This window comes from Vigna radiata, chromosome 6 (assembly GCF_000741045.1).
Source record: "Vigna radiata var. radiata cultivar VC1973A chromosome 6, Vradiata_ver6, whole genome shotgun sequence".
NCBI lineage: Eukaryota > Viridiplantae > Streptophyta > Magnoliopsida > Fabales > Fabaceae > Vigna > Vigna radiata.
In genome coordinates this window covers 34,157,114-34,176,047 of record NC_028356.1, presented here as the reverse complement: position 1 = coordinate 34,176,047, position 18,934 = coordinate 34,157,114, and the positions used below count along the sequence as shown (strand labels likewise).

The window sequence follows — 18,934 nt, the reverse complement described above, 5'->3', positions numbered from 1 at the left end:
TTAATGATGTTGTAGAGAGAGGGAGGTAGGTTTAATTTAGTAGGTGTGTGAGAATAATAGAAGAGAGCTTACTTTCCTTTAAAGATAATTATGTCATAGGATTTGGTAGTGTTTGAACCGACAGAGAAAAGTGAGAGAAAATGTGATTGCGATGCATGCTACTAAATTTCAAAACTCAAAACAAAATAGGAGAAAGCAACAAAGACAGTTAAGCAGTGGGTCATGGTTACAAGCTGTGGCTACCTTTGACATGCTTATCAACATTGCTTTGTTATTATTCATTCTACACTTTCAATGTGCTTGCCTCAGTAATCATACAATTTTTTCAACCACTCCGACAATCAAAATCAATACTCCCCTACTACCCTCACCTATATATTTATTTATTTTTTATTCTTTTTTTTCTTTTTCAAAAATATTCATTTTGTACCTTTATTCCCTTTTTAATTTCTCATTTAAATGGTTTTGTGTTTCTTTCAAATTAATGTTCACATTCAATGACTTCTTCTAGTTTTCAATAAATTCTCAAGCTTTGAGAGGGAATGGAGGAAACATATATCACTCCTTTTTTCTAAGTCAATCTTCTATCTTGTTTCCATTTTCGTTGAAAGAAAAAAATTACTCCAATGTTTTAGACTTTTCTTTTTCAAGTTTAATGGGTTTTTCTTCTATAATCATTGAAACCGATGATTCAATAGAATTATAAACATTGTATTATAATGATATGTATTAAAATTTTATTGGAAGTCTCACGTCGACTAGAAATAAGATCAATTTATAATATATAAATAAGTGTAAATCTCATTTTACAAATTAATTTTGTGGGATTAAGTTAGACTTAAATTCACTTCTTAACAAATTTTACTTTAATTAGTAATTTAGTTCTAATGAAAAAAATTGTTTTTTGATTTTTATATTTTTTTTAATTTTTAATTTTTAAAATATATTAGCATTAATGTCTTTTCAAATATATCAAGTATTAAAGTATGAATTTGTTACGTAATTTAAAAAAATTTCATATGTTAAAATTAAAAAAGTTAAACTTTCAAATAATGTCAATTTAACATAAAGTATTATATTGAATGTTTTAAAAAAATTAAAAATGAATTAAATAAAAATATATATATATATATAAATTAAAAGTCTAAATAAAATGTTTAAATAACTAATTAAACTTAAAATTTTGTAATTATTGGTAGTGTTGTATATGTATTTAAAAATGTATGATGGAATATATAAATAGTAAGATAAGTATATATATAGAGAGAGAGTATTTGTGTATGTCCTGTTTGTGTACTGTTGGTGTAGGAGCATGTATAGTTTTGTTGTTTGTTATGCGACATTGTTATTATTAGTAGGAATTTGAAATGGGATGGCATGAACAGCAAATAATTGAAGAAACAAATGAAGAAAGGTTGGGGTTTGTGAGAGGTTGATGATAAACATAAAAAAAAAAAAAAAAACTTTTGTTTTGTTTTTCTTTTGTTGTGTGTCTCTCTGCATCAGCAAGTTGGTCTGTAAGGGAAATAAGGGGAAAAATTGTGTCATTAAATGACAGCATGCAATGCAACAACGTTGATCGAAAGGGCCATAGTGTGTGTAGGATAATCTTCTGACACCACGCAAGGAATCTGTTCCAACAATTGCTATGTGGGGGATCCTCTCCTTATTATAAGCCTACCCATTCTTCCACAAACACTTCATACATACTTCAATTCTTTATACTATATTATAAAAAAAATTCCTTTCTTTACATGTTCCAAAAGCCTTCTTATCATAAACTGTAAGGAGGTTCGACACACACATAAATTTTTACACTTGGTAAGATATTGTCTGCTTTGAGCTAAGCTCTTACGGTTTTACTTTTGACACTACTCCAAAAAGCCTCTTACCATTAGAGAGATCTATGTGTGTATATACCCTTAACCAATTCTTCTTTTACTTCTTTTATTGGATATGAGACTTTATTTGTACTCCAACATATATTTGCATTCTTTTTATCTCATGAAAAATATTTCTAAATTGACTTTTGTTTTTTTTTTTTTTAAAATATCATAAAACTCTTTATAAATATCAGTCAATTGGATTATTTTTCTAAATTTCCTATGATAAAAAAAGTCAGAAAAAAAAAATGAGTATAATACGTAAAGAGAATACTTAAGTGTAATTTTATCTTTATTCAATTGAATTATAATGTCTTGTAATAGAGTATTTATATGTTAAATTGGTCTGAGTAATATTTGAAAAATATTGCTATCAAAATTTAGAATATATTACATGTCTCAAATGTGTCATATCTAAAAAATACCAACACACATTAATATTAATTTAATAGAAAGGACCATACTGAATATTTTTAAAAGAGTTAAATATGTTTTTTAGTCTTTAAACTTAAATGTGAAATTAAAATTCATTCATGTTCCAAACTTTAAAAATGAATAGATGTGACCCTTTTAATTTAATGGTGTTAATTTTTTTAAGTTTGTTAAATATTGTTCTAGATTGACATATGAACTGAAATATGTCAATACAATATAAACAATTTGGACATCATCTTGAAAGGCGTTTAACACATTAAATTTTTTTAACATAATTGGTTTAGAGAAGCTATATCTATTTATTTTTAAAATTCGGAGACTAAACTTAACTAAAGTTAATATCAAAGTTTGAGACAAGAACAAATTTTAATTTCAAGACAAATTTTGATATATTTTAGTTTCAAACTTTAAAAATGAATGAATAGGATCCTTTTAACTTAATAATGTTAATCTTTTTAGGCTTGTTAAACAATGTTTTAAATTAACTTTTAAGTTATAACGAATCAGGATGATATAAAACATCTTAAACATCATTCTAAAACGCATTTGAAACATAAAAAATTTAACACAATTAAATTATATATATATATATATATATATATATATTCATTTTTTTAAAATTTGAAAACTAAATTATATTAAAGTTTAAGACAAATACAAATTTTAATGTTAGATCAATCCTAAAAAAGAATTAAACATCACATTAAGTCCTTTAAAAATAAAAACTCAAATAAAAAAAAACTTATATAAAAATGAAATGAATCAAATAGCTAGATATGAAATTACTAATTCAACCTAAAGAATTTTAATGTAATTTATGTAATTGTTCAAACATATAGCTAAAAGTTGGTTTCGTGACAAGGATGAATAGAGAGACTTTATTATGGAGATGATATATTTATTTAATTATATGTATGTTTTAAGAAAATATTGGGGTGTGATTATTTATTTTGAGTGAAATGAAAAAAGAAAATGTATTATTGGAGATTTGCACATTAAGCTTTAGACAGAGTTGAATTCCCATTTGGTTGCTGCTTCCTTAAGGCTGAAACTGGAACCACTCGTGCACTCACTGAAATCAAGTCTCTCTGATGATTGATGCTGTAATGGAAAAAAAGGGTTCATTCTATTCTTGTTACATCACGTTACAAGGACAATAAAACAACCTCCGAATTCTCATATCATAATCAAATTAACTTATTTAAAAATATATTATAGTTATAACAAATACCATCATAATCATACTTTGCATACGTATAATTAAAGATTAGTGTTAAAATGGTGATTAATTAGGTTATTTTAATTGTGAGCATAATGATGTGGGGTTGTGGTGAAGTTGGGTACAGAGGGATGGAGAATAGAGAGGTGCTGTGGTACAGTGACATTGACGCCTCATCCAACACAGACACCGTGGTCCTTCTTTTGCCACGTGTCCTTCAAATAATAAGCCCAATTTTCTATGTATGTACCGCTTCTTTTCTTTAAAATTAACTTTTACGTATTCTCCTTTTTTTTATATAATAATAATACCATTTCTTTTTTCAATTTTCTTTCAAAGATTAAGCGGGTAAATAAATTATTTTATTTTAGTATTAATTACTTTAGGCTTTTAAAAATAAAATGTCTTAGATTTTGTATTTCACTTCCATCAAACATGATATGAAAACTCAATGAAGTGAATGATGTATAGAGATAGTTTATTATGGAAGAAAAATATCCAAGTTTAGCTATAGAAAGAGACTTTGAATTTTCATGATATGATATATTGTTAGAAATAGAATCGTGTTATTTTCATTGTATGTGTATAAAAAAAGAAGGTAGGGAAAGGGAGGGATGGTAGAGGTATGGGGAAAGGAGATAAGAAAAAAAAAATTAAAAAAAAAGGTTTGTTGGGCTTAAAGAGAAGGAAGAGGTTCGCCTCCCCTCGGCCGACAGGTTTGGGCTGGGGCCCACTTATCATTTATGCTTGTCCTATTCGTCTCACCCTTTTTCGTACATCTAACGCCCCTTTATTGCCCGTGGGCCCCACCCTCACTCCCCCAGACACAACACAACCACTTCTCCCAATTCTCTCTTTCTATCTCTTTTTTTTTTACCAAAAATAAATACAAATTAATTACTTTCTCAAAAAGGGTAAAACTGTAACACTACATCATCCGTCACTGTTTTCACTCACTAATTCATTTTGTGCTTTTGGTAATATTGACATATTATTAGGTTGAATTTCGTACTTCAACTTTTGACATCTATAAAAAATATGCGAGTTCTAAATTGAATTTGAGTAATAAGTTTTTATAGAATATAGTTTTTATTTATTTATTTAAGTGCTATATCAGCATTATAGTGTAGTAAAAACAAGAGAAAAAAGAAATAATTAGTAATGTAAATGTGAAAGTTTAAGGTCTAAGATTTCAAATTTTGGAAGGACTGAATTTTTTAGATTAACTATCTTGTATTGTTGCTCATTTTATCAAAACAATTATTAATTTCAAAATGTTATTAAAATTATTTTTGTTTTTTCCCTAGTCACAAATTTAAGTTTTATTTACAATCTATTATATTATAAAGACCAATTGAATAAATTACTTGTATCAAGGCTAGAAATTCAAATGCTAAAATTATTGATTGCGAAATTTTGTAATTTATAATATTTGAATAAGTAAAATGAAGATTAAAAATATAAAATATGTCATACTCCCTTTTAAAATTGTTGAGAAGTTTAAATTTCTTAAAAACAATTAACTCAATCTAACAAACACGATTTATAAAGTAAACTTTTCATCCATTATTTTTAATTGAAGTGGGACTTATGACATCAAAATTATAGTATGTTATGTAATTTGAGGATGTTTATTTTTTATATATAAATAAACTATAAATAGATAATGCAGATGGACATTTTTGTGTAACCCTTTTATGTGTATTTTGTTCTTGTATAGATGTGTGTATTAATGGAATTTAAATAGGTATGTTTTTCTTCTGATTTTATAAATGAAGAGAGTTTTTCCCTCCTTCCCGACAGAAAAGTTATAATGATTGTTGCAGGATAGGGATATTTGCCTCAATAATTCTTCTCTTCTCCAACTTTTAAATTTACTCATTCATTTCTTATTTCTTCCGTTTAATAATTTGAAGAATGAAACTATTTAATCAAATTTAAAATAAAGGTTTAAACCTCTTTTTGGTCCTTAAGTTATAAGTGGATGTTCAGTTTAGTCCCCGTTTTTTAAAATATAAATATTTGGTTCCTAAGTTATAAAAAAATGTATCAAATGAGTCTTTTTTTTAACTTGAAATATTGTTTTTGGTTGTTTCTTAACAACTGCTACATCTTTATATTGCTCTGATTTGTTTCTTAATAATAACAACACGTTCTTTGTACTTTGACCATAAACATAAAAAAAGAATCATTTGATACATTTTTTATAACTTAGAATCAAAGGTTTACATTTTTAAAAGCAGAGACTAAACTAAACATCCGGTCATAATTTAAGGACCAAAAAGAGATTTAAACCTAAAATAAATTATTCTATTAAGATTGATCGACTCAATTATATATGTGCAACATATTGACTGCTTATAATTAACTCCAACATAGTAATAAAATTATTCAAAATTTATTATTGTTTATAATACAAATGAATAATAGATATTTTTATTGAAAAATGTTAGTTATTAGTATTTATCAGTAAAAGAATTGAATCTACGATCTCTCACATCTCTTTTTCAAACCTTATATATCTTAAGTGTTTAGTTTGAAAAAATGAACTCAAACACTCTCATAATTCATTTAAACTTTTAACACTAAATCAACTTTATATTTCCATAAATAATAAATGAAAATGAGAAACATGCAAAAATAGTTACATGATTGAGCAGAAATAATAATAAAAAAATACAAAAAAAAAAATAAGATTCAGTTAAAGTTTTAACTTTTAAGTTACTTCAATCTATATTCACAATCAGAAATTCACTAAAAAAAAGTACAACTTAAAGTTTATATCAAAGTAAACTTTTAATCTCCAATTATTACAATAATTCATATAAAATTTTATTTATATTTTCCAACTAACTTTCATAATACAAAATTTTATTTATATTTTCCAATTAACTTTTGTAAAATATATCGTTCAGTACTTAATCACTGTATATATAAAACATTATCTATTTTAAATATTAGAGTTTTGTCATATATTTTTTAAAAGACATTTAAAAATGAGAGAATAAAAAATATTTAAATTATTTTTATCTTGATTAGTAGGAACAGTATATAAATCTAAACAATCTCAAATAACAAATAAGAAAATTATAAGTGATTTAGAATAGAAAATTTATACTTCATAGAATTTATACGATGCATGACTGATAACCATCTTTTACCTTTAAATAATACTCTCAAACTATCATACAATGTCTAATTTAATCTTACAAAACCGACTTGTAGGGTATATATTTCGAAGGTGGGATTAGACTTTTTAGTGGGTGGTCTGATAGCGGGTGGAACATATGCCCAATGACAACATAAATCGTTAAGATAGACTTCAATCATAGCTCTGATATTATGTTAGAAGTGGACTTTAAGCCTAACTCAACTCCACAAAACAGAGTTGTAAGATGAGGTTTGCACCCACTTATATACACTTAAATGGTCTTATCTCTAATCGATGCGAGACTTCCAAGATACAATCTAATGTATAAATTAATTTAAGACCTTTAAAAAAAATTATTGAAGCAATTTTTTTCATGTAAGTTTTCCACCGAAAGTAAGAGTATATATATCTTCGTTAATGGTACACTTATTATTCAAACCTACATTCAGCTCCTAGTTTTTATACAAGAAGAACCGTTGCACTACTTTCAATTACCTTTTCCTGCTTTTCAAACTAACTTTTACTTTTAAATCCAAAAACATTTAGAAAAAACTCCATCCATCCATTAATAAATTAAGTAATAAAAATTAATTAATAACATTTGATTATTGCTTGTTGTTAGGTCTCAAACAATAGGGAGGAAAAAAAAAAGGTTGTAGTTGTTGTTGTACTCATGACATCCATTAACGATGTTTTTTTTATTACTAGATTTTTTCAAAGAACACAACAACCTAGGCAGAGAAAATGTTTGATTATGGTGATGGAGCAGAGCTCTGAGTATTATGTACGTGGATTGTTTATGGAAGAAGAAAATGAGAAGACATGTTCTTCAAGAAAAGTATTGCTAAAACCAAGAAGAAATGGATCTTAGTTCTTTCATTTTTTATTTTTATTTTTTATACCCTAAAAATTGTTTCTCGTGCCACATTTTTCTATTTTATTCTAAACCACGTTACTCACCAATCCCCTTGGCTAAGTTAATCACAGAGTAATAGTGGTTTGATTTGAAACACCAAGAAGACAAAGAAATGCTCGTTTATGGAAAAGATAAAAAAAGAAAAATAACATTATTTTTTTCTTCAAATTGAATCCCTGGCCCAACTTTTACTGGGCTTGCTATTTTTGGAAAATAGTACGTGAAACCATGATTACACACAGAAAACGTTACTAACCCTTTCTTTTTATTTATTTACTTATTTATTTATTTATTTATTTACAAGGTTAAGTTTAATATACATATATGATATTAGGATAATGATACTTTGACAATATTTTATTGATAACATTTTAACAATATCTATGTGTCATTCTCTGATTGGTCCAAAATCACTTCACAATCAATCATAATAATCATAAACATCAACATGAACCAATCATAAAATGATACGTAGATACTATTAAAGTGTTGTTAAAAAATGTTGTCAAAGTATAATTATCCTATTAAGATACAAACAAAGTCTCACAAAATATAAACATGGATTTATATACACATAATTTGTAAAATACTTTGTAGAATGATACTAAAAGTAAATCTATAAACTTTTTATCAAGAGATTTGGACAAGATTTCACATTAACATTTTGTAGGATTTCAAATTTCCAAAGAAAATTGTATTTTGAGACAATATTTTGAATCCAAATCATCAAAAGTTATAATCGTTTTGGGCTCCTATAATTATTTTTTTGTTGTTTATCAAGGCCCAAAAATTGAGATGCCCATTTAAAGTGTTAAACTTTTAAAGGATCAATGTGTAATTTTGTGAATGCCCATTTAAAGTGTTAAACTTTTAAATAGAAATGGTTTGGAGAAGAGCACAAAAATTGGTAATTATGTTTCTATAATGACTTCAAAAGATGGTGAAAAAGTTATCTTTGAGGTTTACAAAGAAACAAATAATTACAATAAGGTTTTCAAGGGACATGATTTTACATTAGTTTAGTTTTCGATTTTTTTCTTTATTATTTTAAGTGTTAAATTTATATATTTTATCGACACAATTTTGTGTTATGGTTGATTAAAAATGACAATTTAAAGTTAATTTATATCAATTTTGTTTATAATGTTTGAAACTTATTTTCAGTTTTATCTTAACTATGTTTAATAATTAAAATTAAGTTATTTTTTAAATAATCATTTCAGTTTTTAAAGCTATTTTCGATGAGTAAATGTTATACTAAATTCATCACCAATACAACAATAAAAGATTTACTAAGAAGGTTTGAAAACAATGAAACACGAATCATATCAACAAAATAAAAATAAAAATAATACCAATCCAATTCAAAACCTTAAAGGCGAATAGGTGAATAGGTTTATGAATTTATTTATTTATAGTGTTACAAGTTTGGTAGAAAAATAATTGATTTAACATCTTCCTTTAAACAATCATTTGAGATATATATTTTTTTTTTAAATTAAAAGTTATGACTTAAATAAGAAACTCCACCATTTAAGAGATCATGTAAACACTTGAGCGATGATGTTTTGATATCACCAATTTAACATCACTGAAATTTATATACGTATAGTTAGAAAAAATCAAAACAATTAATTAAACATCATGCCAGATTAAATCTCCATTCAACAATTTTTCTCTAATTGATATTTCAATATAAAAACATCATATTCTCATTTACACAATTTTATATTTTTACTTGTTTAAGACACAGATTAAGTCTTCTATGATAATATTTTATTTCAAAAACATTTTGGAATTAAGTTCTCTTGCTTGGAACAAACTTATTATGGAAGGAAATAACTCTAAAAATGCATAAAATCTATGTATAGTTTTCAAGAATTCAAACCTAGAAATAACAGCATCACAACTAGTTTAATTAACAAAGTTTTTCTATTTCTTAAATGATCAAACATATGAAATATGTATGTATACAAAGAAATCAACAAGAGAAAAAAAATTGAATTATAGGAGAAAATGAAAGTTGCCTTAAATCAATATTTTGATTGAATAATTTTAACTAAAATTATATCAGGCTAAATACCTATTTTGTTTCCTACTTTTATGAATTTGGTTCAAAATGATTCTATCTTCTAAAAAAATTCAATAAGATCCTATAATTTATTAAAATATGTTCAATCTAGTCCTTTTCGCTCATGCCGTTAAAAATCTAACGGTGCAAATGTCACCGTGGTGCAACCTTACTAAACTGTGAAGTTTGATGAATATGTGGATGTTACACTGTGCAAATATTTAAAAAAATTAAAAATGACACATCAGCTTCATTTTCCATCTCCACTAGCTTTCCAAGCACGTCCTCCCTCCCACTCTAATTCCTCCGGCTCCGACCTCCACTTCCACTCCGACTACGATGAGGAGGGATACAAATATCAGAGTAAAACCCTCTTATTTTTCACTCTCACACGCCCTAATCTCTTACAGAAAACAAATTTCAGAGAAGTAAGCACTGAAAAAACGAAGACACTCTGGGAACCCCAAATCCCAGAAACTCAGTCTTTGCTGGAAAATGGAGAACAAGCTTTAATCGAACCGAAACCTCGCCCAAGAAGATGCGTCGCTGATTTGATTTCTAGGGTTTCAGTTTCTCTCTCCCAACCTTGGACTAACTGTGGGAAACGTTGCAACGACCACGGTTTTCTTCCAAATCGGAGCACATTGGAACACCCAATTGGACAGAGAAGACAATCGGCGAATGCCCATTTGTTAGTTTCCGAGAGAGTAAAAAATGTTTTAGCACGCTCAGAAAATTCCTCCTATACACACGTTACACAATGCACAGTGAAAGGGAAAATTAATAATAAACAATCAAACATCAATACCAGATTTCAGCAGATAATCGAGCATTCCACAATTTTGTTACCTTTTGGACAAAGGAAATATTTCAAATGCATAATTAAAACCCACTTCACTTCATCACTATCGTACAACGATAGTGCCTCTCCATACTTTGACTTCCTATTGGTCTTGAGAATTTTCGGATTTGAATGTGCTGCAAGTTTCACTAAACTCTTCAACCTTGCAGGACCCAAATGCCCTCTGTCCAAGTTCCGAAATTGAGACTGAAAACACGAAGGAGTCGAAAAGTATAGTAGGGGTTTATAGGGATAGAGAGACACAGAAGAAGCCATTGCTATAGAGAAATAGAAAAGAATATACTCTAAAACCCTAAGTCAGAATCTCTCTTTGCTCGACGCATCATTGGAGTCGAAGTGGAAGTGGAGGTGGGAGCTGGCGAAATTGGAGTGGGAGGGAGAGGCGTGCTTGGAAAGCTGGTGGAGGTGGAAGATGAAGCTGATATGTCATTTTAAATTTTTTTAAATATTTACACAGTGTAACGTCCACGTATTCATCAAACTTCACGGCTCGGTAAGGTTGCGCCATGGTGACATTTGCACCGTTAGGTTTTTAACGGTGTGAGCGAAAATGACCGGACTGAACATATTTTAATAAATTATAGGGTCTTACTGAATCTTGTTAAAAGGTATGATCATTTTGAACCAAAAGTAGAGACCAAAATAAGTATTAAGCCAATTATATCACTATTAATTGGTCAAATATGAAGTAGAAAAAAAAATAATATTATCATAAACATAGAAAAATAACAGAAAATAATATCGAAAGTATTTAATTAAATTTTTAATTAACATTCAAGATAAAACTCTAAAAATGTTATTCTTTTTCATCAATATATTGATGATTTTTTTATATTAGAAAAGTTTATGATGAAAAAAATATTCTAGGACAAATAAATTAATTTAACTTGAATAAACTATCATTAAAGAATGGAGAAAACTTTTCTTTTTTTATATTCTTATTAAAATTAAAAAGTTTGGGAACAATTCAAAATCTTTCATTGCAATTTGTGTCTAAGGATGATATTATATTTTTTCTCTTCCACACATTGTTGTTTAAGACAAATTAATTTCTCATGAGTTGCTTTTATTTTATTTTTGTATGAAAGGTTTGGAACTCTGTCTGGATATCAATTAATTTATTTGTGTGCCATACTATAAATAAATTAACAAGGCCTGTAAACTTAATTATTATTAGAAAAATTATTATTAGAAATGCTAAAACATTGTCTAATCCACAATTTTTATAAATAAGAACAACATTGTTGTTTTACTTTTTTTTTTTCATTTTCCAAAATTGATCTATGTTCAAATAACCTTCATACGGCTTATATTGATAATGAAAAAAAAACCTTAGAAAATATCCATGTGGAAACTGAAATTTATCTTGAAGAACACAAATGTTATCTCTACAGTGACTATGGTGTAACCTTATGAAGCACTAGAAGAGAAACTTTTTATATAGGTTAAAATAAGATTTTTAAATTAGTTTTCGAACTGATATATAAGTAAGGATATAAATAGTATTTGATTTTTTATACTAACCAAAATAAAAATTTCAATTTTTATACTAACTTTGAAACTTTTATTTTAGTTATTGTTAAAACAGGTATAAAGAGTCTCACTTTGATACTTACGCAACTCTCCTCTTAGCATAAGACATTAACATATAAATAATGAATTATGTTAGCAATATGTTAATATAAAAATTTACCGAAAAGACAGGATCTAATCGTTTCTCCTTAAATGTCTATCATCTTTCCTCATCAAGAAATTGATACTTTTCATAAGGGCTCTTATTAGTTTTGGAACCATAAATAAAATTATTTGTAAGCATAGTCTTGAAGTTCTTCTATCTTTCTACGATATATGAAATTCATTTTATCCTCAACAAATTAATGTTGGGACGTCATATGAGACTTGTACAATAAAAATGAACAACATACGTTAAATATCAATTATATATATTTACGACACATTATATCAAAGTTAAAATTTCATACTAAGATGTTATGCCATATTTGGTTCTTCATAGTCTCTAGAACATGGTGTCAATCATCACAAATAATGGATGCCTTCTTCTATCGAGCAAGGCCATATAACTGATGAATTATGTGTTGTTTTCTCCAAAGGATTTTTAGGTCTGCATATCAAAATTGATGGGTTGCCTATGATCAACGCTGCAGGTGGCTATCAACTCTCACAACTAGTACAAGACCTACCCTTTTTTTTGGTAGGCGTACGAATGTCATCCCCACCTTGTGAAGGTGGGAGGTCACTAGATGGTGCTCACCAGACATTTTCCTACACAAATGATGGATTTTTCGCCTTTAAATTCTAAAAATGCATTGACTTAGCCACAACCATTACTCCACTACCCTGAGTGGTGTTTTTTTCATCTTTTTTATATATATATGAAATGTGTAGTTGTTTATATAACACCCACTCCAACATATGATATCAAAGTTTGACTCACTTGATAACCAATTTAATGTATCAGAAGTTGTACGATTAACTTGAACATGTTGTTTGAACAACTTTAAAAAGTTTCCGTTGTGCTCATTAATGAACCATTTTTTAGGCATTCGTGGATTATTTCTCGTAACTATATCTTTATGAGCACTTAAGTAGGGGATGATTTCTTCAGTTTTATTTAATATATACATATGTGCTCATAGAACTTCAACTTTATTCAGAGTGAAAACTTTTGCAACTCTAGCACCCTTACCGACACCTCTTCCATGGTAACAAGACCCTGGGTACCCCTATAGCTTCAACATCTGATAAATAGTATGTATATAACTCGATATCTTTCTTAGCAATATATCTTTCAAAGATTGATGCTTTAAGACAATATTAGTTCTTTACATAGCCTTTTATTATCTTCATGTATCGCTCAATATGATACATCCATCACAAGAATACCTTTTACTAGATGAATAATCAAGTGCACCATAATATTAAAGAACAATGGAGGAAAGTACATCTTTAACTCACACAATATGACCAAAACCTCATTTTCTAGCTAATCCAAATTCTCAATGTCGATAACTTTACTACACATTGCATTGAAAAAGAAGCACAATCTTGTTAATGTGTATCCAACATCATAGGCAATATGTCCCAAAGATTTTAACCTAAATAATTTATGATCTTTCATAGATAAAACTTGTTTAAAATTAGAATAGTAATCAGTGGAACTTTCACACCTTCTAAAAACTAACAACTCTTGTTTACACAATGTGTGACATGTTGGAAACAAGCATATCTGCTTACCATGCGATACTGGAGCTAATTGTTCTCTTATACCCATTTCAACTAGGTCAAAGTAAGCATTGAGTTCATCTTCGTTTTACCTTGAATATTGAGGAATGTTCCGTTAATACTGTCACAAACACTTTTGTCTACATGCATAACATCGAAATAATGTCTAACATCAAACACCCTCTAATATGGGAGATAAAAGAAAATTGACCCTTTCTTTCATATGTTGTTTGAAGTGCCTTTCTTTTTGTGTCTTTCCAAAAACAATATCAATGTCCTTCACACACTTATATACTTGTGATCCACTTAAAATCATTTAAGCTAATTTATTTTCTTGACACTCGTTAAATTTTTTATTTAATTTACGATATGGATTGTTTGTACTAAGAAACCTCTGATGTCCAAGGTATATTAGTTTCCTTCTATGTTGTAGTTGATGGTGATATCTGTCTTCTTCACATATATAACATGCTTTGTGATTCTTAGTCCTAAAATGATTAAAAGAGAGAAACTTTTGTTGAAGGCTTACTTTGTAGCATAACTCAGAGGAGTTGAAGGAGTATTTTGAGAAATTTGATTTAGAAAAATTTTCTTGAAGATGTGTTGATGGATAACCTCCATGATTTGTATGGTAAACAAGTGGAGGTCAAAAGGGTTGTAAGAAGAAAATATTCATATTGATCAACATAGATCCAACTTAAAGAAGGAACCACTTTGGAATGTTTTCCTCTTTATTGTGTCTATGCATCAAACTCCTATGATCAGTGTTATCTTCTTTGTTATATACCAATTGTACCCATTATTGAACCATGTCCACAACATTTTGGTTATTATTTTCCAACTTCTTCCTATGTTGGAGGAAATGGTTGATAGGTAAAAGAAATTGCGTTAGATGCAGATTTATGAATATTTTTATTGATGTTTTTAGGTTAATGCAAATATTAGTTCTGATTATTTTAATTTTTTCATAACCTTTTATTTATTTTTTAAAAAAATGTATTAAAGACATTAATAATCACATGAAAAAGTATTTAAAGAAAATTTAAAAAATAATCAGAGACTAAAGCACACACATGCACAAAAAGTAATATAAATAGCACTTCTTTTTAACCATTCTTTTTAACCATAAGAAAGAAAAACACATAACAGTTGTGTGTAAAACGGACTGGGTGGGCTTCTATCAATCAGGATAATCAGTCCAATTATTTTCTATTAATTTAGTTATAAAAAAGAAGTCTTTGTGCTACTACACTACTTTTATTTTTATTTTTGTGTTTTCTATAATCAAAGTTAAGATATTACCTGTTGCAATAATAAAATATAAAATGATAAATTGAGTAAGTCTCACTATAATAAAATGAGAAAAAAATGATGGAAAGAAATAACAATTACTAAAGATATTAATGGGTAGAGTAACCTATAATTTGACCTTAACATATAATAAGAACAATTAATAGAAGTATAAAATGATCCATTAATTATAGATATAGTTAATATTTTTCAATGTTATTATCTAACACTATTTAACCTTTTTAAGTTAACTTTATTTCTAAACATATTTTTTATAAATATTAAATAAAAAATATAAAAGATAATTTTTTTAATAAAATTGTGCATTTAAAATTTTAAAAAAAATATTATACATATATTATATTAACACGTGCATTACAATATTAATAAAAAGATATTTACATGTGTCCTAATCGAATGATAAATAAATAAATAAATAAAATTATATAAGAAGTCGGAATCCTATCAATACTTGGAAAAATATCAAGTGGTAGGATAAATACTTTTAAGATGACTTTGAAATAAGTATATATCACAAAATTATATGACTTCAATTTAATACAAAAGTATTACATTAGATAATTATGTAACAATGATTATAGTAACAGTGATTATAGTAACAGTGATTATAGTAACAGTTTCTTATGAAAATCACTTTTCTTTCAAAATTTTGCATAAATAATGGTCCAAAATTTGTTCAAAATGAAATCATGTTGTGTGGATGAGAAAGTAGAAACGCTTTGGTTCTGGTGGTGGTATCCAAGCTCCTTGAAGAACCATGTTTTCAAAGTGTTCTTCTCTCTCATCATCCAAATTTATCACTGTAACAAACCCTCTCCAATTCTCAAATCCTGCAACAAAATTCATATCTAGAAGAAGCTCCATAACAAGACCTTTGCATCTAACACTTGCCAAAGACTCAGATTCAGCCTCCACTTCCACTTCTTCTCCTCCTTCCTCGTTTGTCAATGACCCACCGGTTTTCGTGACTGGTGAGGATGTTCCATTGGAGGGTGTCATCCAGTTCGACAAACCCAACTCTTCTTCTCAGTTTGAAAAATGGGGGTAATTTATTTATTTTCATGAAGTTATCAGTTTTATTGATAAAGTTAAAACCTTGTTGAAAAATTTTAAGTGGGTCATCATGCATGTGTTGTAGGCGTGTGGCTCTGCTAGCTGGTGCAGACGTCTTAGCTTTGTTTTTGTTTGCTACAATTGGAAGATATAGTCATGGACTTTCTGTTTTGGACCTTGAGACTCTGCACACTGCTGACCCCTTCATAGCAGGTATGTTTGTTTTTTATTTTTTGTATGTAATTGTGGAATTTGTGTTTTTGGAGAGTTTGAGGTTTGAAAATGTTTGGTGATCTAATGTTTTGCAGGGTGGTTTTTGGGTGCTTACTTCCTTGGAGGTTTCGGAGAAGATGGGCGTGGAATGAATGGTCTCTCCAAGGGTGTCATTGCTACTGCTAAGTCATGGGCGGTTGGGATTCCTGTGAGTTGAATGTTTTTGTTCTTGTGTGAAGCTTGTTGGTTCACTTGCAGCCATCTTGATAGATTTTTAGCAACTAAATTGTGGATTTTACATTGAGAAGTTTAATATAACATGTTCACATCACACAAATTTGATGAAGGAAGGGTTTGTTAGAATGTGTGTACTTGGAGAGAAGCTTGAATCCGTGTCCACAATCTTGAGCCAACCTTGGTTCAATATTTGTAGTTTTGATTTAAACCCTAGTAATAAAAAGAACAAGTGAAAGCTATTCTTTGTAAGGTGCCTAGAATTTTCATACAAATTGTGTAAACAAAAACTGTGTAATGTTAGAATTTTGGCATCAAAGTGAGAGTCTAAACCATCATAGGCTCAAATGTTTATATGTCTAAATAACAACATTAATTCTTATAATCAATATCTTTATAAAACCAAATTTAATCTAATACTTAAATAACGTTATTCCACCTAAATACGACAACTTTTAATAGTTTGTGACCTTGGCATGAACAATGATCTGTATCAAGCTTCTTGGTTGGCATTTTTGCTTTATGTCATGTCATTGGAACACTTGAAATGAAAAGATTTACAACTGATGAACTGATTTATAATGTAAGTGAAATGAGTTGAATCAGTAAAGTGTTAGCTAAAGATGATTGTAACTCTTTCATCTGAAGTAAAACTATAATTATTAAAGGTTTTTTACCCACAAAACAGATACCATTTATCTCTTCTTGACTCCTTGGCAGATAGGAATAGCTATAAGGGCAGCAGGATCAGGTCATGTACCAAATTATGGTTTTGTATTTGTGACTCTGGGAAGCACTGCTGTTTTACTTATTACATTCAGAGCATTGCTGTATACTATTCTTCCTGTTGACAACAGCAAAAAGAGTGATGACTACCGCCGAGGTAGTCCCTTTGAACTCTTTGAGGTAAACAAGTTTTTCATCCTTGTTAGATCTTCTGGATATTATATTTGTAATGGTATTCATTCATGGAAACTGCTTAAAAGAAAGTCTTCTCATACAATTGCATTCACATCTCTGCTACAGCTGCTGTATCTATGAATTTGTGTGTTACCATACAAAATAAACTGAATTAATGGGGAAATTTTGAATTAAAAACTGAATGCTCTTGTTTGCTGTAGCCAGAATAAAAGCTGTAACTGAGAACAGAAATGGAAGTGTAACTTTTGATTTGCAATGCAACAATTCTAATCCAGATTACCTGGTGGTTGCCAAAACTATTAATGAAGTTCCTTTTTCTTGTTACGAAAATTGAGATTTACACAGCCTATAATTTCTTGTGTTAGTGTCTACTTCAGCACCAAAAATTCTAAATACTTTGAACTAATTGTGCATTGGATGCTGAATCCTGAACAATATATGTTCTTTACTTTTGTAGCTGCTCACATCATTAGTTCGGAGGTGGTAGTAGCAATGTTGTTCAAGGAAGCATAATGTGTTAGTTTCCATCAGTAATCTCCATGTTAAAGGACATTATTAACTGTTAAGGAATTTGAATCATCTCTGGTCTGGTCCATTTGCAGTATATGCTGTCACATTCTGAGATCTCCCAGGTTTTCTTAATAAGTTTACCATTCATGTTCAATGATGATAAAGTAGAGGTTGCTGTGATTAAATTCATGTAAGAGATTATGTCACTATCTTCAACAATAATATCATGTAATTTTATCTATATAAATCACTATAGCACCAATTTAAACCTAGAATTTTATTACACTTGGATACAATTTTTTCTAATGCTATTAGTAATAAAAATGAATGTATATAGTATTTTTAATTTAATTATTATATGTTAAATGATCTTTTTAATCTGATATTTGAATTAAAATGTGTTAAATGGAATAAATATTTTAAATATCAGTCTAAAACATTATTTGATATGTAAAAAAAGTAGTTGAAAAAGAAGAATTATATATATTCAATTTTAAAGTTGATGAATCAAAATAAATAAAAGTTTATTAAAGAGATTCAAAACAATGTTTAAAATTTAAAAAAAAAAAATATCTAACTCTTGATTTTATACAAGGGTAACAAGTGCAACTTAGATAATAATGTGGGAATCAGAGTGTTTTTAAACTTAAACATAAGTTTTCAGAACATTAGAAAATATCTCTATTATAAAATATTTAAATAATATAGAAGTAATTGATCTTATAAGAAACTATTTGTAATAACTCTGTATTGTAGCAAGAATTTTAGAGTTTCTAAAGATTGTAAGGAACACCTAACATAAAAGAATGATTATTTGGTATACAAACATGACCATAATTAAATGTTACCTTTTTATGCATTTATATGAAGATACATGAACATAAATTTTGGATTAAATATAACTTTTGAGCA

The 18,934-nt window shown here is 28.1% G+C and overlaps 1 protein-coding gene across 1 annotated transcript; it reads left to right on the top strand.

The window, feature by feature from the left end:
* The first annotated feature begins 15,780 nt into the window (after window positions 1-15,780).
* On the top strand, window positions 15,781-18,297 carry LOC106763123. The gene is made up of 5 exons (XM_014647316.2): window positions 15,781-16,135; window positions 16,230-16,357; window positions 16,453-16,565; window positions 17,312-17,497; window positions 17,970-18,297. The coding sequence occupies exons 1-5, from the start codon at window positions 15,849-15,851 to the stop codon at window positions 17,997-17,999; spliced, it is 744 nt and encodes a 247-aa protein (XP_014502802.1). The 5' UTR covers window positions 15,781-15,848; the 3' UTR covers window positions 18,000-18,297.
* Window positions 18,298-18,934: the final 637 nt, after the last annotated feature.

What these genes read in the sequence shown, in the direction of transcription:
- LOC106763123 (XM_014647316.2), top strand. Translation starts at nt 15,849, where the DNA reads ATGTTTTCAAAGTGTTCTTCTCTCTCATCATCCAAATTTATCACTGTA. An exon ending in CATGGGCGGTTGGGATTCCT is followed by an intron (nt 16,566 to 17,311) that starts GTGAGTTGAATG and finishes ACTCCTTGGCAG; the next exon opens with ATAGGAATAGCTATAAGGGC. An exon ending in GTCCCTTTGAACTCTTTGAG is followed by an intron (nt 17,498 to 17,969) that starts GTAAACAAGTTT and finishes TTACTTTTGTAG; the next exon opens with CTGCTCACATCATTAGTTCG.